The following is a 21837-nucleotide window of genomic DNA, read 5'->3' on the forward strand; positions in this document are numbered from 1 at the left end:
GACCTGTCCCCTTAGCTAAGCAGGGTCTGCTCTGGTTGCATATGAAAGGGAGACTAGAAGTGTGAGCAAGAGAACAAGAGAAGGGACCTTAGAGGTCTTCTACTCCAATCTGCTTCTCAGAGCATGAAATTGCCACAGCATCTCTGACACATGGCCATCCAGTTTGAAAACCTCCAGCAAAGGACAGCTCTCCATTGCACGAGACAAATATGGGAACACCTCTTAGTTGCGAAATTCCTCCTAAGGACCACTGTGAATCTGTTCCCTTATTATTCCAAGCCCATTGGTTCTAGTCCAGTCAGTACTTGGGAGTGCAATGCAGAGCAAATCCATTCCTCCTCCTCCTCTGTGACAGCGGCCCCTTGGATATTTGAAGATGGCTATCATATATCTCTCCTTAATCTTCCTTCGAACTAAACATCCCCAGCTCCTGCAACTGCTCCTTGGTTTCCAGACCCCTCACCAGAATTCTAAGCATTCCATTTAAAATACACTTACCACCTGCACCAGCACAAATGCACACAGCATCTGCATGGCATCAGCCATCTCATCTGGAATGTGTGTGATACTGGCATGGCAAAGATGCAGAAAAAGGGAGACTAAAGTCCCAAGGTGCTGTGAAATTAATTGTTTATTGCAGCCCAACACTTATTGGCCGAAGCCTCAGGGGCAAACTAAAACACATAATGAAATATTTGAATGATTAAAATATGCACATTCTGAATACTTAGCAACCAACAGTGGAACAACCTATTATAAAAATTATGATCATTATACACTTAAATCTATTCCAATGAAATCCTGTCATACAAAACCAACTTCTCCACAAACAGGTAAAAGCCTAAGGAGTAATTTAAAGCAAAGACTTGGTTTTACAGAAACAACATTTCCAAGAATAACAATTCTGAAAAACAAAATGCAGATACTTGCATTCTTAGACTAGCCAAGACTCCTTAAACAGACTAGCTGCTATCTTCCTCCCATGAGCTTATCCCAATTTTCAATTCAAAAACAGATTTATATCCTTCGATCTTGACCCAGCTGTGTTTCATTATCTAACCAACTGCTAGAATCATGCTACTTAAAAGGAAAATGACCCTCATTTAAACTCCAAAGTCTAACTCCTCATTTAAACCACCAGGAATCAAGGCGTTTAACTCAAGAATCCACCATGCATCCCTCCTGAGCAGGCCTCTATCATGGCCATAATTGATCTTTTCAATCGCCCAGAAATGCAAGTCTTTATGAGAGTGCTTTTGTTCCAAAAAGGTGAGCCACCAAAGAGGCACCTACTTTAGCACATTTAATATTCTTCAGAGGTTCTCCAATCTGTTTCTTTAGAGGTCTCAGAGTTTTTCCAACATACAATCTCTTACATGGGCATTGAATGACATATACCACACCAGCTGTATTACAAGTGGTAAAAGAATGCAGTGTATAACATTTCTGATTAGAATGATTTACAAAACTTTTGAATCTGTATGCTGACAATATACAAAATGACCACAAGGATAATGTCCCAGAGGTTTTGAGGAACCTGGCAAAATATGTAATGTTTCTCTCCTTTCCCCTTATATTTACTTCTAACCAATATGTCCTTCAGATTTTTTTGTCCTCTTAAAAGAGCTGATGGGCTTATTTTGACAATTAGGGATGTCCCGTAAAACGTGCTAGTATTGCTTAATTTTCTTTTGTAAATGGTTAGTAATGTGATTAGATGTTAAACTTCAATGAATGGCACTAGAGGAATCCTTCTTAGGTACACATAAAAGCTCCTCCCTAGGAATCGCCATCGCTTTTTTCAAATTTTATTCAATGACTATCTCTGGCTAACCCCTATCCAGAAACTGTTGTTTAACTACTGAGGATTCTTGTGTAAATGATTGATGATTAAAACAATTCCGTCTAACCCTTAAAAAATTGTCCATACAGTAAATTGTCGCTAAGCGGCTTGGAATGAGAGCTATCAAATCTCAAGCAGGCATTCCTATCTGTAGGTTTTCTGTATAAAGTAGTCTGTAAACTACCATCCACCTTTTTAACCAATTTTTTAAAAAATGATTTTTACACTAACAAACTGAATATCAAATTGAACATTAGACTCCCTACAATTAACCCATTCAGAAAAAGAGAGTAATTCTGCAGTGCTTAGGTAAAGCGTGCTGTTGAGTCGGTGTTGACTCCTAGAGACCACAGAGCCCTGTGGTTGTCTTTGGTAAAATACAGGAGGGGTTTACCATTGCCATCTCCCACACAGGATGAGATGATACCTTTCAGCATCTTCCTATATCGCTGCTGCCCGATTTAGGAGTTTCACATAGTCTGGGAAACATACCAGCGGGGATTCAAACCAGCAGCCTCTGGCTTGCTAGTCAAGTCATTTCCCTGCTGCACTATTAGGTGGCTGCTCTGCAGTGCTTACTCCAAATAAAAAAAATATCATATAAGAATCTAAACCATACTAACAAATTGGACCAAAAATGGTTATCAGAAGATGAAATATGTTGACATTCACAGGATTCCATGTACAGATTCGCAATTTGGGGAGCCATGGAGCATCCCATAGCAACCCTCTTTATCTGCCAGAAAAACCGACCATTGAATTGAAAATAATTCTTTTTCAGGGATATCTCAGCTAAATTAACAAGGAAATGGTAGGGAGAAACCTGGACTCCCTCCTCTCCAAAACATCCTGTATAATATCCAGAGCTCGATCTTAAAGAATATTGGTGTACAAAGATCTGACATCCATGGTTACTGCACGGGCTAGCCTGCATGGGCCAAGTGGTATTTAGATATTACAGCGGCCACACGGAACTTCACCATAGCTGTAGCCCACAAACCAAAAAATTGTTCCATGAGTCAAGGTCAGTACAAAGGACAGTAATGCAAAGCAAAGAAGTCACAAGAGTGAGATTACGTTCACAGTCTAGGGGGCTTTTATTGAGGCACAGGCTCTCTTGGGCCTTGGCAAATGCGCGGGGTGGTTTGTAGCTTGTCCCCCACAAATTTACTCTCACGCTGGACCTTTATGACGGCCTGATTGCTTTCTGAAAGCTGGTGTCCCACAGATTCTTTTTCACCTTTAGGGGCTTCCTGGTTAGGCTTGGGGCCAGGGAAGAAGCAGTATTCATCCACCTGATGCAAGAAAACGGGGCTCTTGCCATCAGGGTTGAACATAAGAAGACCATTGTCATTTCTAGTCTGATCTGTGGAGAAAGGGAGTTCTTCCTTTGGCACAGACACTGGGGTACCAGGGAAGGTCATAACATAGTTATCAAATCCTTGTGGCAATGATCTCAAAGGAGCAGCTGGTGCTCGATCCTCAGTTGGGGGCACAGAATCTGGTTTCTTCTGGCATGACTCTGTGCTGAAGAACTCTTCATTTGTTTGGGACAACTGTGAGGCAGATGTTGCCATATCAGAACAGGTGGGCATCTCTTCCTCTGAAGCCATCACAGGTAAGAGAAATGGAGAACCTCTTTCTTTGGTCAGTGGCAGATCTGCACTGGCAATGTAGTCCAAAGGCCAAATTTGACAGGTGTTGTTTGTGCTGGTATGATTTTTTGGCCTCTCTCCTTCCTCCAATTTTCCACTTGCTGCTTGAGCTTGAGATACTTCCTGCCTATTTGAAAAAGGTTTCTTCTCCTCTTCATGGTCATGGACAATGCAGAGTGGGGGAGCTGTCGTTTTCTCTTTCCCCACTGGCAGCAGCGGGAAATGCATGTTATGGGGCAGTTCTACATACTGAAGAACCACTGGTGTCCCCCTTGTTTCTGAAGGGGCAATTTCCAAGTCCTGCTGAACATCAGGCAGAAAGGACTCTGGGAGAGAGTATAAGTATGGGCCGTTCAAATTATATATCTGATGAGCAAGGCGCACTTTAGCATCATGACTTCCAACAAGTGTTGGAGATGCATCACCTTGTCTCAAACTTTGGTCAGCATTGGCTACAGGAAGTGGAAAGGTCTCTAATGTGCCTTTCTTCGGACTGGCAACTGAAGGTGATTTTGTTTTCTCTGTCCAAGCTCCAAGAGATTCTGAACTGCTAACCAGCCTTTGCCTGCAGAAAAAAAGAAAATAAATGAAGAATGTTTATCAGTAAGGAGAGATCCTCCCATTTAGAATACTCTGTATAGTCCTACTCACACACTGAAGTCAGCTACATCAGTTTCTGGAGGCAAATGACCTTAAAACAGTGAGGCATATGCTAGTAACCTCCAGACTTGACTACCGTAATGCACTCTATATGGGGCTGCCTTTGTACATCGGAATCTACAATTGGTACAGAATGCAGCAGCAAGACTGGTCTCTAGGTCAACTTGAAGGGACCATATAACACCAATCTTAAAAGAATTGCACTGCCTACCTATTTATTTCTGAATGAAATACAAAGTGCTAATTATTACCTATCAAGCCCTCAATGGCTTGGGTCCAGGGTACTTAAGAGAGTGCCTTCTTTGTCATGAACCCTGACGCCTATTATGATCATCTGCTGAGGTCTGGTTACGGTTGCCACTGGCTCGCTTGGTGGTGACTCGGGACTGGGCCTTCTCTGTGGCTGCCCCGACGCTTTGGAATACGCTCCCTGTCAAAATAAGAGCTTCTCCTTCTTTGTTTGCTTTTAGGAAGACCCTCAAGATGCACCTGTTTTCTCGGGCTTTGAACTGAAATTAACTGTGAACTATTTAATTTATTTTTATCTTATGAGATTGTTTTTATCTTGTGAAATTTTAACTGTTCTTACTCTGTTTTACATTTGTTGTTTTGACTCTGTACACTGCCTAGAGATGCACATATCATATCAGGCTGATTTTGAGGCTGATTTTCGGGCCTGTTCAGGCCTGCAAAGACCGGCATGGTGGCCATTTTGGAGGCCACCATGCATGCTCAAATGGCCTCTGCAAGGCCTGTAAAGACCTAGGGCCTCACAGGGGCCATTTGAGCATGTGTGGTGGCCATTTAAAAAAAACTTTTTTTTAAGGCCATTGAAAACAAAATGGCCACCGTGCATGCTCAACTGGCCTCTGCGAGGCCTGGCATGACACACAGAGGCCATTTGAGCATGCACGGTGGCCATTTTGTTTTCATTGGCCCTTTTTTTTAATTTTTAATTTTTTTAATTTTAAAAAATGGCACCCCCCTTCAAGTGGCACCCGGGGCATGTGCCCTGCCTGCCCTACCCTAGATACGCCCCTGCCTGCATACAATCATGTGGTTCTGAACTTTCCTTTAAAAACGCTCTGGCTTTGTCCAAAAAATCTGAGAACTCTGCTAGAAATCTTGAGTCCCAGAACTACAATTCCCAGGGTTCCCTAGGGATTGGGACAACATTTAATCCAGTTTAATCTGTAGTGTAGACATAGCCTCAAGACCCAACAGTTCTCAAATCATGCCTCGGTCAAGACAGACAACTTTGTGTCTCCGCTTTCATATTCGCACCTCTCCCATCTGCTGAGACAGCGAAGCACTTCCTCCTCTGAATAGTTCTGGCAAAGGACATGATGTGAGCCACTTGGCAGCTGTTTTTTCTGGAGAGAGAAAACAGTAAATTCAGATAGCAGACTTCATTAAATCAACCGAGTATCAAGCAAGAGCTCTCTCTCTCTCTCTCTCTCTCTCTCTCTGCAGAAAGCAGAAATGCCAGTATACTGGAGAACCGTAACTGGTCTTTGAGTGAGTGTACGTGTGTGTGTGTGTGTGTGTGTGCGCACGCGCACATGCCACCCCAAATGTGTCATGTTGCTCATCATTATTCAGAGCATTTCTGTGCCACTGTTTTCTCATGGGCTGGGGATCGGACATCATCATGTAGAAGAGCACGTTTTGGTAGCTGCAGCTTGTCATATGGGGTGAGAAAAATGAAACCTGTTGAAATTAATTTTTTAAAATTAATTTTAACATAACCATTAGCAGTACAGTTACAGGATATATTATTATCGCGTTCAAACGATACCAGCCTGAGCACACATGATAAAGGAAGGGGTGCATGGACAGCATGCCCATTGGAACGTCCTTCATGGATGCCCTGATGAGTTCCTGAAATTTCCCAGGATTGTTTGTGGGGTGCTGTTCATCTGAATGTCCCATAAGCATGTGCTCTGAATCCCTAAGCATGTGCTTAGGGGGGCATTCGGATGAACAGCCCCCACATACAATCCAGGGATGTGCCAAGAGCATGTTGGGATGTTGGATGGATATACCAACAGGCATGCTTAAAAAAAAAAAAATCCCCATGTATTCAAACAATGAATCCCACTGTGGTGTTCAAGGGAGATTCAGAGAAGTCAGTCACAGTCTAAAGGAAACCTGTCTTACCTGAAAATAGTCATGGAGCAGAAACTTCTGGGGTGGACTCGGAATGCTTGCCTCCCACTCCCATTTCTTCCTGCAACAAAGAACGGACAGCTTTATAGCACTGGACTATGCCAAGTTCCATCTTGTCCCTGAATTTCACCAACAACAAGCGCTGATCTCTGCATTACATAAGGGCCATAAGGAGGAAGCCACCTGAAACAGCTTCTGCATCCAAACTGGCCTGTGCAGTGCCCATCACATATGCAGAGATGCACTACCTGAATCAGCCCCATTGTGGGGAGCATTTCCACATCACAGCTAGACATTCCTGACAGCAGCTGAAATTGGTGTAGAGGCACAGCACATGGTTACAGAAGCAGCTCATGTGTACTGAGGGTTAGGGGTGGGTTTTTTTCAGTGTTTGAGCCATGTCAACTGACCCTTATTCTAGATGTTTAAAGGGAGTGTAAAAGAACGAGGCTGTTCTCATGAGTAGCCAAGACTGGGCTAGGGCAACTAAGCCCAGACTTGGCTGCCCGTGCGAAATGCCTGGAGCCGAGTGGCTCCTGGTGGCAGAGGTACACCTAAGTAATTACGGAGCCTAGAGCCTGGACCTAAAGGTCTTTGGAGGCCTCCCTGCTGCAAATTAAGCATCATTTTTTAACACGTAGATTCTTGTGGGCATGAACCACACCACCTAGGACAGACTAAAGATGATTTGGAGGACAGACTAAAGATGATGTGGAGGCCCTGGACTTCGGCCCCAAAGTCCAGGAGTAAGAGCGCCTCTGCCTGGCGGCACCTTGGCAGCAAACCGAAACTGCAGCTTGTACAAAATGCAGCAGCTAGGGTTCTATCTGGAGCTGCCCAGTGTGATCACATCACACCTGTTTTGAAAGAGCTGCACTGGGTTACCAGTGTGTTTCCGGGTCCAAATCAAGGTGCTGGTTTTGACCTTTAAAGCCCTTAATGGTTTGGGCCCAGCATACCTGAGGGACCACCTGCTCCCAAGGGTTTCTGCCCACTTGACAAGATCATCTGAGGGGCCTCTGCTCCGGGTGCCGACAATGAGGGAGGCTCGGTTGTCGTGCACGCGGGACAGGGCCTTCTCTGTTGCTGCCCCCAGGCTTTGGAATGCTCTCCCAGTGGCCATTCGCTCCTCGGACTCCTTCACAGTTTAAAAAAGCTGGTTAAATCTTGGCTTTTTATCCAGGCCTTGACATGATCATTTTATTGCTGCTTCTGTGTGTTTTTATCCATGTATAGTTTTATGTGTTTGTATATTATATTTTTTTAATATCAGATTTGGTTTTATATTTTTAGCTAAATACTTTTAACTCATTTTTATTGTATGTGTTTTAACTTTTGTAAACCGCCTTGTGATTGTTTTTAATGAAAGGCGGTATATCAATCTAACAATAATAAACAAACAAACACACACACAAACCTGCTTAGGGGGCCCGCCTCTTAAATGAGGTAAAGGGAGAGAACGGTGAACATTCCCTTAGCTGTGTTTACTTGATCATGGGCCAGCGTCAGCTGCTTTCAGCCAGTGCTGAACCATTGATGGGCACCTGCCTGTCGCTGGGGGAATCCTCATAATTTGCCACGCGTTCGCGTGGTGCATTGTGGGATTCTCAGAGGCCGAGACGATGAGTCCTGGCCTCAGAGCAATCCGCCCTGTCCCATGCTGCACAGAGCACCAGGCTTACGAGGACTGACTTGGGGGAAAGGCAAGGTTTGGGAATCTTGTGAGAAAGACCTCGATATCTGAGCTCTGACTAATGCCAGCCCATCAACTGGGAAAGTTCAGCAGCTCTGAAGAATGCCCAGCAGTTTCTTGCTTTATTTGTTACCATGTTTCTGCACTTGAGAAGCCTTTTGGGGCTGGATCCTGCCCATGTACAGAAATGGTCCTTGGATGTGACCAAATGTGGGGTAGGGTCAAATTTAGTCGAGGGTATATATTTAATCGAGATCAGGGCCCTGGTTAGATCCCAGTGGAGCAGTAGGCAAAGGCTGGATGCAACATGAGTCAGAGAAGCAATTAAGGATGTGGCTCCAGCAATCGTCTGGTGCCAATTTTAATAGCTCTGCAACCAGAGTTGTATTTAGCTGTGCCCCCACAGAGGAGTATGGTTGCAACTTGAAGGGGTCATGCCCTACTCCTCAGGCATTGGCTGCCGTGGGACTCAGGAGCATCAGGCTTTCCCTGATTGGTGGTAGGATGGCAAAGGGCTCTTCCTTGGACAAAGCAGATGCTAGCAGCTCTGGCTTCTAGGGCTCTCTTCTTGGGGGAGTCTCTGGCAAGGCAGGTGTTTCTGGGGCCCACTTCAGGAATGGTCCCTGTTCCCAGTCTTCTTCAACTTCCTCCAAGTCTGGGGCCATAGCACAATGAGGACATTGCCATAGAACATAGAGAAACTGGAAAGGGGGGATATATGGTCTGCAGACATGAGGCCCCTCAGCCCTACATTATAGTCATAAGAAGGGCCTTGTTGGATCAGCCCCAAGGCCCATCTACTCCAGCACCCTGTTTCCCACAGTGGCCCACCAGATGAGTCTGGGAAGCCAGAGATGAAGGCATGCCTCCTCTCCTGCTGTCACTCGCTCCCCTGCAGCTGGTATTCAGTGGCACCCTGCCTCTGGACCTGGAGGTAGCCTATAGCCATCAAGACCAGTAGCTGTTGATAGACTTGTCTCCCATGAATTTGTCTAAGCCCCTAAAACCATCCAAGTATCATAACTCTTTTGGAGATGCAAGCTCCAGATGGCATCAGCTTTCTGCACCTGCAATCCTGTTGACCACTAGGGGCACTGGGAGTAGAGATAGCAAGTTAAGGGACCTTCTCTGTCTATCCCTCTCGTTGCCTCTGCTCTAAGCCCTCATTTGTTAGTCTGATATCCTCAGGTTTCATTCTTTCACCAGAGACAGACAGACAGACTTCTCTTCCTCTCCAGTTTCATGAGACAGTTACAGTGATGCAGGCTGGCTCTCACCTGGATTGCTTAGCCCAACCAGATTTGCCCAATTTCAGCTTTCATTAAAAAAGAAAGAGGGGGGGGAGAGGGGGGGGAGGGAGAGAGAGAGGGGGGGAGGGAGAGGGAGAGAGAGAGAGAAAGAAAGAGAGGAAGGAGGGAGGGAAGGAAGGAAGGAAGAGCTAAGCTCTATTCCTTGTAGAAGCGGAGTTATGGAGCAAAATGTGCAGTCACTATTTTGCTCAACCACTGGACTTGGATCAAGAGAGGAAGAACACAGAATGCTAGAGAGGGGAGGGTTTAATTTTTACAAGTACAGTAACCCCCTGAGGAATGTTGCCTTGTTTGATAGCAGGGGATCTCTTTCTGGCAGTTGAAAGGATAGCTTGCTTTCGATGTGAATCATTCACTACCTGCCTACCAGGCTGTGTATTATAATGTTAAGGACTTTCTTGACTTTACATCCAATGCATGCCTACTTAGAAGTAAGCACCATTGGTTTCAATCAGATCTTCTCTCAAATAAGTGTGTACAGAATTGCAGCCTTAATTAAAAAGCTGTGTATTTGTTGTCGTTGTTCTATTGCTGTTGTTAATAGGTCAAGGAAAATGGTCAGGCAAATATATCTTCCCCAACTATTGTTGGTAGATATCCAGAGCAAATACAAATCAAATGGAAAATGCAGCTGCTAATTTGCATGTGCAAAATTATTTTCAAGACAATTTACATAATATGCAAATTAGGCACCTGGATCTGGAAAGCCAGAATATGGCGACCCTATTCCAGATAATTTTAAGGAGCAGTGTGTTCTCTTCGCCAGAGCATTCTGCTGCAATCAGGGACAGTTAGATAAGCTCTGCCACAAGACTCTGTCCTTCAGCAGAATCTCCATACGTATTTCCAAATGCAGCAAGGGCCGATTCTCCACATTATGAGCACCATGCAGAGACCAATCCGTTTGGTGGCTGTTGCCAAACGGCGCAGTGCTGACCACTGCAAATATATCTTCTAGAACATTTGAAGTGGCACTGTAAAAGTCTCTCCCTCCACATGGTATGCTGCTGTGCACACATAGCTCACTCTGTGGTACCACAGAGTAGAGTGATTCCAGCTGCTTCTCCATGCTGGCTGTAATGTCTCGAGTTAAGAAAAGGGGGCATATGTTGCTTCCAGCTCCCCTCCCCGCCCTCCCCCAGTGTGCCAATACAATACACCCAGGAGCGTATTTCATTTACAACACAGACATACTTGACGCAGTACGCATGCCCCCAGAAGATGACCGCCATCATCAATGTGATAAGGATTGCTGCTATCAGTGGAATAATCCAGGACGGCAAAACTGAAACAGAAAATCATAAAGGGGGAATCTTTAGATGGAGACCAATGAAAAAGCAAGTTAAAGCAGTTTTAAATCAAAATGCACATTTAAATTAAAATCAAGGCAGAAAGATGAGTTCTTCTTGGAGATTCCTACTTGGAGAGGGTCTCTCTGAACACAGACTCATGGAGCCAGGACATTCCTGCATGGGAAAGAATAGGACTGCCATATAGAAAAAGAGGACAGGTTTCCTCCTGTACCTTTAAGAGATGTATAGTAGAGGGAATTTCAGCAGGTGCAGCTTTCCTTCCCCCAACATGACAAGCTGCATCTACTGAAATTCCCTCTTCTGTGCATCTCTCAATGGTACAGGAGGCCTTTCAACCTTCCCCGCGCCACATAGGGCAGCCTGACCTTAGCAAGAATAATTGGGTCCAGCGATTTTTCCAAGAACAGGGTGTTCTTTTAAAAGATTTAAGGACTTTTTGAAAGTTATTTTAAAAGATAGATTTTTAAAGATGGGCCTTGGGCCTGATCCTGCCCAGGTGGACAACTGTATGAAACAGGATGCTGGACGGGATGGGCCTTGGGCCTGATCCAGCAGGGCTGCTCTTATGTTCTTAGGATAGGAGTCATCATTAGGCATCCAGGATCTCCTTTTTGTTAAAGAGAAGAGTATGTTGAAATGGGAGCACTTTCTGGAATGACGATTGTGACTAATAGGTGAGACCAAAGCAAATATGTCATGAAAATTCAACTTAGCGCATTCCTGTGGTAAAACATGCGGTAATCAGTTTATCTGTCTTGGTGTCTTCCACCAAGATAAATAGCCAGTTCAAAATCACAGATCAGAGCATTGTAGAATCACAGGGATGGAAGGTTCAAAACAAATATCCTAGAACAAGGGTTCTCAAACAGTGGTACTCCAGATGTTGTAAAAACTACAACTCCCATCATCCCCAGCTACAATATACTGGAGATGTAGTTCAGCAACATCCACAGTAACAATGGTTGGGAACCCTTGTCATAGAGGAATTCAACATCTTGCCACCTGGCAAACTCATCCACACATATACTGTATTAACTCTTATCACCAACTCTCAAAGACACACACCACATATAGTTTACCTAATCATCTTGATTGCAGTGAGTCACAAACAAGAGCATGTCAGGGAGTTCCTCTGGTTTGAAAGAATAGCTTTGTATAACAAACCAAGGAAACGCCTTCCGAATAGACAACTCCCCCAGGAAGCCCCAAGCTGGTGGGGTTCATGGTGGGGTTTTAAAAGGTTTAAAAAAAAAATTGGTGCCTTCTCTACAATGAATGGATGATCTTCATTGAGAAACACATCCACGAGTTCACACACAGGTCACTAGGTCAGGTCATACAGGTTGACCATTCATCCATTCATTGAAAGATGGCAAACATTTTTAAAAAATCCTTTAAAAAAAAAATTCATGAAGCCCACCGGCTTGGGGTTTCCAGGAGAGTTGTGGCCAAATGTGCCATGCCCCCAACCCACTTTGGGGTGCCCAGGCACCCCCAAGGGGACAGATGGGGCAGCCTCAAATCCCCATTATTCCCTATGGGGGAAATGCAAAAATTTGAAAAATCTTCAACAATTCATTAAAAATTGCAGGAGTGTCCGATTGCTTTGGGGTTTTGGTGGCAGTTGGCACCCATGGGTGCCTACCACTCACCCCAGTTCTGTGCCGGCATAGGGAATAAAGAGCCAGTTCAATTCCTCATTATGCCCTATGTAGAACCTTTTAGAATTGGTTCGAGTTGGGCTCAAATTTGAACCGAAACAGGGGGGCGTTTCAAGCAAAAACAAAACTGAACTGTTTTGCAGTGATAGCGGAGGTCCTCACAACAACCCTGTGAAGTAGGTTAGGCTGAGAGTGAAGTGGCTGGCCCAGAGTCACCCAGCTAGTACCATGGCTGAATGGGGATTTGAACTAGGGTCTCCCCAGTCCTAGTCCAGCACTCTAACCACTACACCATGTTGGATCTGATATAGTACTCTGAAACTTCAAAATGTTAAAAGTCACAGGAAACAGCCTGCTGACAGCAGGGGGATAAGAAACAGAAAGGCCATGCTCTCCAGCAAAGGGCTACCCAATCTTTTAATTTTGGGTTTTACCAAGAAAAGAGGGGGAAAGCCCCATCTTATCTCATAGCCCTGGTCATGTGCGCAACCAGGGCTGTTTGCAGCAGCTCCTGGCCTGGCAGCCCGGCTCACTTTCAACAATAGAGTGCCACCTATCGAGACCAGGAAGCTGGGAAATGCTGCATTGATACAGGCAGCTTTGCCACTGCCCATGCAATGCATAGAGGGATACTGGAGAACTTCCTCTTCCAGATCCCTGTGAAGAGAGATCTCTGCTGCACTAATCATGTGGGTGCATGGTGCAGCGGAGCACAGGCAAGCTCTTGTTTGTGTTGGGGGAAGTAGGTATAGTCCTGCCTTCCCCCCAGCCCTCCCTAGCCCCAGGGATTTTGATCATGGGGATGACCTTACAGACATTGCCATTTCTTCCCATTTCTGAAACTGGAGACAGTGATAAGGATTTTTCCTTAGAAACTGAGAATGATCTAGACACCTCAGACATCTTGTCTGCAACCTACCACTTTCTGTTTTCCAGTGAAATTCCTGACTCCACTCACTCCATGAGCCTTTGTATGCATAGCCATTCACAATTGCTCGCACTTTCGCACTGTAACTAGTGGATGGTTCCAGGAAGGTGAAGGAGTACTCTTTGAAATCGTTGTCAACACTTTGATATTTGATCTGAGAAGAGAAAAGAAGGGGAAATGAGGGGAAAGGTAGTCTATGTGGCTGACATAAAGAGCAAGGATGCACTGGTACACTGAGAGAGCAGCTTAACATAGAGTTGCCATGCCCCCCAGAATTTCGGGTTTCACCCGGATTTTAAGCATCTCACCCAGATTGCTTAGCCCACCCAGATTCACCCAGATTTCATTTTTTTTTAAGTTCAGCTCTAGCCCTTGTAGAAGTGGAGTTATGGAATAAAATGTGCAGTTACTATTCTGCTCAAAAATTATTTTCAAGCCATTTTACATAATATGCAAATTAGGCACCTAGACTTGGAAAGTCAGAATACGGCAACCCGAGCTTAACAGAACTCCCCAACTAACTGCACCGATGCAGCAGGGGAGAGAGCAAATTTTGATGCTCTCCCCTTCCCCAGCAAACCTTCTGGGATACCTGGAAATATGTCCCTGAGGGTTGCACAGCCCTCAGAGACATATTTTGGGGTGGCCCCGGTGGCTTCCTGGGGAAGGGGGAGGCATTAAAAAGATTCTTTTGCTACTGTACCAATACTGCTAGTTGGGAAGTTCTCTTAGGCTCTTTTCTCGCTGCAACTGTGCTTCCTTGCTCTGTATGCCAGTCTGTGTCTTGTTCACCTATTGTGTAGCAACCAATTTCTTCCTACCTCTGGTTCTTCTCCAAAGGCTCCGACAGTCTTCCAGTAGGCAATATGATACTTCTTAGGAATGTTGAACTGTGCTGGTCTGTCTTCCCATTTCAGTATGTACTCCTGGTTGCTTTCAATTTTTATGGACAGCTTGTAGGGTGGTTTTGGCTTGACTAGAAAATAAAGAATGCATTAAGAACATTACCATAAAATTAGTTTCTTGCCCTCCTTCTGTAGCTGTTTATCATCTGGTACTTATGTCAGCGATAGAGCATCTTTTGGTGCACAGCATAACACATGCAACAGATAACCAACAAAGACTCTGGTGAAAGTGTGCTGATTGGTCAACCTTGTTCAGAAGGCATCAGGATGAACTCATGCAAGGTAAGAACTCCTGAACACACACCCCACCCTGGAGCTTTGGGTCAGTTTGGAAAATACTTCATCTACTGGCCCAACCAGATACAATAAGGATGAGTGTACACTGTGATTGTGCGTGATCATTCCCATACCCCTGCAGTGTGCTGAGGCACCTTTCCATAATCACACAAGTTGTGTGCAATTATTCCAAACTGCTCTTCTTCATGTGTGACAAACACTAGTTTAAGTTAGTATCATGTGGCTCCAGATCATGCCCTGGGACCCTGCATAGTATGCTTACTGGATGAACACGCTCTGAGTGTGGTTAGTGTGCTTTGTCTTGTCCCCACATAGGAACATAGGAAGCTGCCTTCTACCGAGTCAGACCATTGGTCCATGTAGCTCAGTATTGTCTGCACAGACTGGCAGTGGCTTCTCCAAGGTTGCAGGCAGGAGTCTCTCCCAGCCCTATCTTGGCGATGCCAGGGAGGGAACGTGGAACATTCTACATGCAAGCAGGCAGATGCTCTTCCCAGAGCAGCTTCATCCCAAAAGGGGAATATCTTACAGTGCCCATACATGTTGTTTCCCATTCAAATGTAAACCAGGGCAGACCCTGCTTAGCAAGGGGGACAATTCATGCTTGCGGCCATAAGACTAGCTCTCCTCCTTTTGAAATTGCCTCTTCAGGATTATGCACCTGTAGTATCAACCAGGAAGTTACAATATCAAGAGTTAAGGGAACTTGTATAAGACCTTGTTAATAACAATATTATTTATATCCTGCTTTTCTGGAAGTCATTCAAAGCAACTTCCAAAATAGGCAGGAAATAAAAACATACAATTAAAAATACCAAATTCATACATAAAATTATAAACCACCCTGAGGTAATTTGTCAGTTGGGCAGTATACAAATAAAATAGACAGACAGACAGACAGACTAAATTTTATGTAGCAGCCACTGGCTGCAGAAGCAGACTTAAAACCAGAAGTTTTTCTCACAATCGGTGAGAAAGGGCTACAGGGTAAGTAGAAAGGAAGTCTTGAAATGCTCACTTCCCCACAGACGATCCAGACTGCTGGTCTGGGAGTGGATTTGCGTGCCCAGACATGCAGCTGCCCCCTTGGGCAGTGAGGAGGGGCGGTAGCCAGGGTGTGTCACCCTGTCCCCTAGAACTCCCATAATGCAAAGCGTGACTGTGTGGTGCATTATGGGGATCCCCTGACACCAGCTGGGAGCCCTGCAGTATGCCAGCCCTGGCTGCAAGCAGCCGGGGCTGGCAGATGATAGAGATGTGCACGGAACCAGTTTGGGTGCCCTTTATGGTGGGAGTGATGTGTGCGCAGGCGCACCAGGCACTTCCAGTCACTTCTGGTCCGAGTGGCAAGGAAGTATGCTGCTGCCCTGCCAGACCATTTTAAAAGGCAGAGCTGGTGGGGGAAATGTGGCGGGGTAAGATATATCCCCCCCACCTTAGAACTGGCAGTCACCAGTTCTGTGCACATCCCTTGAAGACGATCCAAAAAACGATCCAAAAGATCCCCCAAAGCGCTTGCTCCCTTAACTTCATTTTGAAGGCGAGCTCCAGAGGTGGGCTTGCTGCCATGATGCTGCCAGGAGCCAAGCAGCTCCCAGTGATTTCCACGCACAGGGGGAACCTTTCTGCTGTGCGTGAGAACAGCCTCATACACTTGTTGGAATAAAAAGGTCTTTAATAGACATCTGAAAACAAGAAGACAGGGAGCCTGGCAGATATCTGTAGGAAGGGCATGCAACAGTTTGGGGCGTTGCTCCTGAAAGTGCCCAGTCTCTTATACCTGGCTGTCTAATCTCACATCACAGAACCAAGATGAGAGTCTCTGATATAGATCAAGGTACTATTGGTCAGCAGGAGAGCTAACCAGGGAGAGGTGATTTAGCTTGTTCTAGATAGGGCAGCACTCCCTCTGAAGGAACAGGTGTGCAGTCTGGGGGTTCTCCTGGACCAAGCTCTGCTCCTAACAGCTGTGGCCAGAGGTGCCTTTGCACAGCTTTGGTTAGTGCACTGGCTGCACTCTTGAAAAGGCAAATCTGACCACTGTTATTCATGCCTTAGTCATAAGAGCCAGTGTGGTGTAGTGGTCAGAGTGCTGGACTTGGACCGGGGAGACCTGAGTTCAAATCCCCATTCAGCCAAGATACTTGCTGGGTGACTCTGGGCCAGTCACTTTTCTCTCAGCCTAACCTACTTCATAGGGTTGTTGTGAGGAGAAACCGAAGTATGTAGTATAACACTCTGGTCTCCTTGGAGAAAGAGCAGGATATAAAAAATGTGGTTAAAAAAAAAACTTCTCTAGACTACTACAGTGCTCTTTACATGGGGCTGCCCCTGAAGAGTATTTGGAAACTTCACTTTTTAGAATGTGTTTAACCATTCTCTTCCTATTATTCTTTGTTTTCTTTGTAAACTGCTTTGAGAATTTTTCTGTTGAAAAGCGGTATATTAACAGCAACAGCAGCAGCAGCAGCAGCAGCAACAACAACATTGATAACAAAATTCAGCCATCCTGGGTCCTCGGGAAGGACCTGATGTCTGGATAAAACAAACCAGTCAATAACACCTGCCTGATTGTGTAAACAAAAAATAATAACAACAACCAACAGTATAAAATGTGGTAACCATATTAATATCAGGAGCTACTCAGCATGAACTTATCACTCCAGTTTGTAAGAATTGCACAGGCAGTTCCGGTGGCATTTACTAACTTGAAAGGCCTCAGAGGCTTAGGGCTTTGATATGTGAAGGACCAACTGTTCCTAAAAGAATCTCTCCATCCTGTTAGACTAGATGGGGGTGCTGTTACATGTGCCAGCTTCTGCTGAAGCTGAGGAGGACAGGACCTTTTCAGTGATTGCCCCCAGAATTAGGAATGTTCTTTCTGGAGAGGTTTGCTCCCTACCCTCTATCAGCCTTCCATAGGCAGTCAACTCATAAGCTATTTTCTTCTTTGAGGCTTTTGGAGAATGTGGTGTGTGTCTTAGTGTCTGGGGACTTCTACTTGATTGCCTTTGGGTCTGTTTTACTGGCTTGCTTGCTTGCTTTTTCTTCTTGCTTGGGGTTTAAATGCTTTTCAGTGTATTGTATATTTTTATCGCAGTGTGCCACTTTAGCACTTATTGGTGACAGGCAGTAAGGAGATGCAGATATAAAATAAAATGCATAACATATGTTGTTTCAAGACTGTGCAGTTTCTAAAGAGGTCTTACTGTGGTACATGGGTGTCCTCATGACCATCTCCTCTTTTGACCGTACAGATACGATGTATTGGCTGTTGGGGTCGGTGACATTGATTTCACAGCTTTGCAATACATGGCGGCTGATGGGAGTCAATTCCTTTTCATGGACTGGAGAGCATTCCGTCTCACTGAGGGACAGAAATGTGGCAGGTAGAAATTAACGCCACGAAAAGGCAAGCAGATTCTGAGGGATCATGACGACTCAAAAGAAGTTTACTTACTTTGATTCTGGGCTGGCTTTGTAGAAGAGCGAGAACAAGACAGAACTGGTGATCTCTTGCTTCACCTCCCAGCTGCATTTTAGTGTATCAATGCCATTGAACAGACAGCGGACGTTTTTGGGTTGAGCTTCATCGGCTGATGGGGAAACAAGAAAAAAAGCCCTGAACTGGGACATGCAGAGTATGAAAACAGCTAACAAAGGAAGGAAGCGTAATGGAGGGTTTGATAAAGAGCACTACTAGGAATGAAGAAGCTCTATGGGCTGGACAATCCTACTCTGTAGTTAGGCTGACATACTCAGATAGCTTGTTTAACGTAATTGAGACCAGTGCTTCCCTGTAACAGGGTTTCCTAGATATTTGCTGACTACAACTCCCATCATCCCTAGCTGCAGTGGCCTTTGGCTGAGAATTATGGGAGTTAAAGCCAACAACATCTGGGAATACCTGTTACAGGGAACACTGGTTGGGACCCTACGGTAGTCCAGCAAAAGAGAGGAGGAGGAAGTTGAGAAAAAGCCCCTGAGAGGTGCAACCCTGCCAGTCACTCTTCCCGTGTCCATGGCAACCCCTGCACCAGTCATTAGACAGCATGCTAATGACACCCCTCACATAGGTCAGGCATGGAGAAGGAGCCAAACTATGCACCGTGATGGAGAGATGCCCTCATGATGTTAACACGTTACTCCACACATACAAATACATAACTAGCCTGACACAAGGATGCCACAGCACTTTCTATTTTATGAGCTGCTAAGGCACAAGCAGCAAGAGGCTGGAAACATAAAACTGGCAGGTCCACAGCAGAGGGTGGTCTGAATTCCCTCATACCAAGGTTTCTTAACTTTGGGCCCCCAGATGTTTTTGGACTACAACTCCCATCATCCTCAGCCACAAAGGCCATATCTGGGGATGATGGGAGTTGTAGTCCAACAACATATGGGGCCCAAGGTTAAGAAACCCTGCCTTGTACTACATATACACACAGAAGCAGTGGTCGCATTGGGCCACCTGGGCAGATGCCCAGATCAAATCATTGGCATCCTAGTTCTGCATACTGCCAGACACTGGTAGAAGCACTGGTGGTTAATAACTTCAAAAACTGGATTCCTTGCACTGGATTCCTTTAGAGAGCATGAAAATGTTTAATTATCAAAATGGGAGGGGGGCAGGGGCTGCATTAGGGGGTGGCCCATGGGGCCTGGGCCCCCAGTGGATTGCTCAGAGCCCTGAATCTCATCAGCCACCCCACTCCTCCATGACCTCTTCCAGAAAAGAAGCACAGCAGTGGAGGCACTTGCACAGAGCAGAGGAGAGAGCTCCGAGCTTCACTTAGCTCTCTGCTGCTTCCACCTTCATAGGTGCCATATTTATTATATCAGACTTAAAAAAAACAAAAACACCCCATACATAATTAAAAACATACATAACGTGTGTGTGTGTGTGTGTGTGTGTGTGTGTGTGTGTGTGTGTGTGTGTGATTGAGTTTAATTATCAAAGAGGAGGCTATGGGCCTGAGTCCTGGATCTTTTACATACGTAGCAATACCCCTGCATATACACCCCACTGATCATCACCTTTTTGAACATAGAGCACAAGGGAAATTGAGATAGTTCCCTTGGAAGGGAGCAGGCAACAAACAGATAGTTCTCTTCAGGGCAAGGGTTCAAGCCCCCAATGGGTATAGAATGTTAGGCTTGCTGGAAAAGAATAAGCCTATATAATTAAATGAGAGAAACCCACTTTTCTTACATTTGTGTAAGGTTAGCTGTATTGATTTCAATACAAAGGTGACAATTATGTGTTAGGCTCCTTAATGGTTAGATAAGGATTGTATTTCCTTGCAAATGAGTAATTCTCATGTGTGTATGTATGCAATTCTTGTGTGAGTTGTGTATTATGATATGTTTTATGCTATATAAAGTAAAATGTTGTTGAATATGTTTTTTAAATAAATGAAAATACGGAGCAGAAGAACATGTTTAGACACTTTGTACGTAACTCCTAGCATGTTGCATTATCTCATGTCTTGTATGGATGATGTACTATCCTATGATCACTTTCAGGCCCTGCTCTTTCACCTCCTCCAGGAAAAAATTCTCACTTGACATTTTTGCATTATGCTGCTGGTACAGGAGCAATTGTGAGAGAGGAAAAAAGAAGAAGCAATGTTTACGAAACTGCCATGAGACAGATTTATGAAAAAATCACATGGAGAGGAGCTGATCTTCTCCGTCTAGGATACAGCCCACACAAAGGGCATCCATGCTTTAATACACATGCATTTGACTACGCCCTACACTGTAAGTTTTGATGTGACCATGCAACTGTGAACTAGGAATGCATGTACAAGAGTCTCCAGGGCCTTTCTGCAGCCCCTTGCCTATCTAGCCATTTCAAACTGGCTTTCGTGTGGGCTATGGGTTGAGACTGCCTTGGTCGGCCTGATGGATGATTTCCAACTGGCTATTGACGGAGGGAGAGTGACTCTGGGTATACTTTCGGATCTCTTTGAGGCTTTTGATACCATCGACCAGGTATCCTTCTGGGTCGCCTGAGGGAGGTGGGATTGGGTGGCACTGTTTTACAGTGGTTCCGCTCCTACCTCTCTGGTAGATTCCAGATGGTGTTGCTTGGAGATTGTTGTTCTACAAAGTGAGAACTAAAGTGTGGAGTTCCATAAAGCTCCATACTATCTCCAATGCTCTTTAACATCTACATGAAACCACTGGGAGAGATCATCCGGAGATTTGGTGCTGGGTGTTATCAATATGCTGATGACACCCAGATCTACTTCTCCATGTTGACCTCATCAGGAAACAGCATATCTTCCCCAGGGGTACACCTAGGTGATTTGGGTGCCCGGACCTCCCAACCACGAGCCCTCCCCCCACACAAGCCCCCCCCAAAACCTATTTGGGGGGGGGGGCTCACTGAAGCTCTGGTTTAAAAATTATTATTATTATTACAGCCGCCGCGTGGCTGAGGGGTGGCTGCCAGGGGTGAGCAGAGCAGTCCTTCTCCGCTCTCCCCCCTCCAGCAGTGGCGGCAGCCAGAGCAACGCTGTGTCACGCCTTCACTCTCAGATAGCGAGGAGGAAGGGGAAGCTGACAGCCCTTCAGCCGATGTAGGGGTGCTTGAGGAGCAGAGCCCAGCTGTCAGTTCCCAAGAGACAGCTGAGGCAGGTCCGGCTGATGTTTCAGAGCAGGCACAGCAGTCTGAGGCAGCAGAGACAGCAACGGATGAACTGGAAGAGGAGCTGTGCAATAGCCCCCACTGACTCCACAGCAGAGGTGCGTCACAAGACGGCAAGCACAGCTAGAAGCCTTGAATCCCTGCCAGCTGAGAGTTATCAGCTTGGACTATAAAGCACATCTATAGCTTGCAGTTAGTCGCTGCAAGGCAACGTATGTCATCCCTCGTGTCGACAGCTTTCAGCCTGAGCCAGAGAGAGAAATATTTCTGAGCCATGTTTCGCTTCTGCAACCCAGTTTATTTGTGAACTATCCTCCTAGACTTCGTTACTGGGTGGTCACACTGCCGACACGCTCGGCCCGTCTGCTCAGGCCAGTGACTTCTACCAACTGCGAGTCATGCCTGTGCAGTTGAGAGATCATTGCAAGCCTGTGATGTCACAGGTTTGTGACGCTCTCTCAACTGTGCAGGCACACCTTGCAGTTGGCAGAAGACGGTGGCCCGAGCGGACAGGCCCAGCATCAATCTGGCTGCTCCCAGCACTGCCGGAGGAGGTATAGGGGAAACGGAGAAGGACTGCTCTGCTCACCCACTGGCAGCCATCACTCGGCCATGTGACAGCTGTAATTGGGGGGGGATTGAGGTTCAGTGGGGCGAGGTGGCTGCCGGAGGTCTACCCGGCCATTTAGAGGGGCCCCCAGACCTTGGAGGCCAAGGACCAGGGCCCCAAGGTCCGGGGGTTAGAATG

At 45.7% G+C, this 21837-nt stretch overlaps 1 protein-coding gene across 3 annotated transcripts in view; it reads right to left on the reverse strand.

Moving 5' to 3' along the window:
- Positions 1 to 613: 613 nt before the first annotated feature.
- The window catches only part of CSF2RB (colony stimulating factor 2 receptor subunit beta), a 41741-nt gene continuing 20517 nt past the window's right edge, over positions 614 to 21837 (reverse strand). For all 3 annotated transcript variants that reach the window (XM_053251667.1, XM_053251668.1, XM_053251670.1), the window contains 8 exons: positions 17895 to 18030; positions 17644 to 17801; positions 14054 to 14208; positions 13224 to 13386; positions 10525 to 10615; positions 6319 to 6388; positions 5443 to 5531; positions 614 to 4063 (listed from right to left, as the gene is read on the reverse strand). In XM_053251667.1, coding sequence (XP_053107642.1) covers positions 2941 to 4063; positions 5443 to 5531; positions 6319 to 6388; positions 10525 to 10615; positions 13224 to 13386; positions 14054 to 14208; positions 17644 to 17801; positions 17895 to 18030 — 1985 coding nt within the window. In that variant the 3' untranslated portion in view covers positions 614 to 2940. The remainder of the gene's footprint in view (positions 4064 to 5442; positions 5532 to 6318; positions 6389 to 10524; positions 10616 to 13223; positions 13387 to 14053; positions 14209 to 17643; positions 17802 to 17894; positions 18031 to 21837) is intronic.

The sequence above is a fragment of the Hemicordylus capensis genome, chromosome 5, assembly GCF_027244095.1.
Source record: "Hemicordylus capensis ecotype Gifberg chromosome 5, rHemCap1.1.pri, whole genome shotgun sequence".
Lineage (NCBI taxonomy): Eukaryota > Metazoa > Chordata > Lepidosauria > Squamata > Cordylidae > Hemicordylus > Hemicordylus capensis.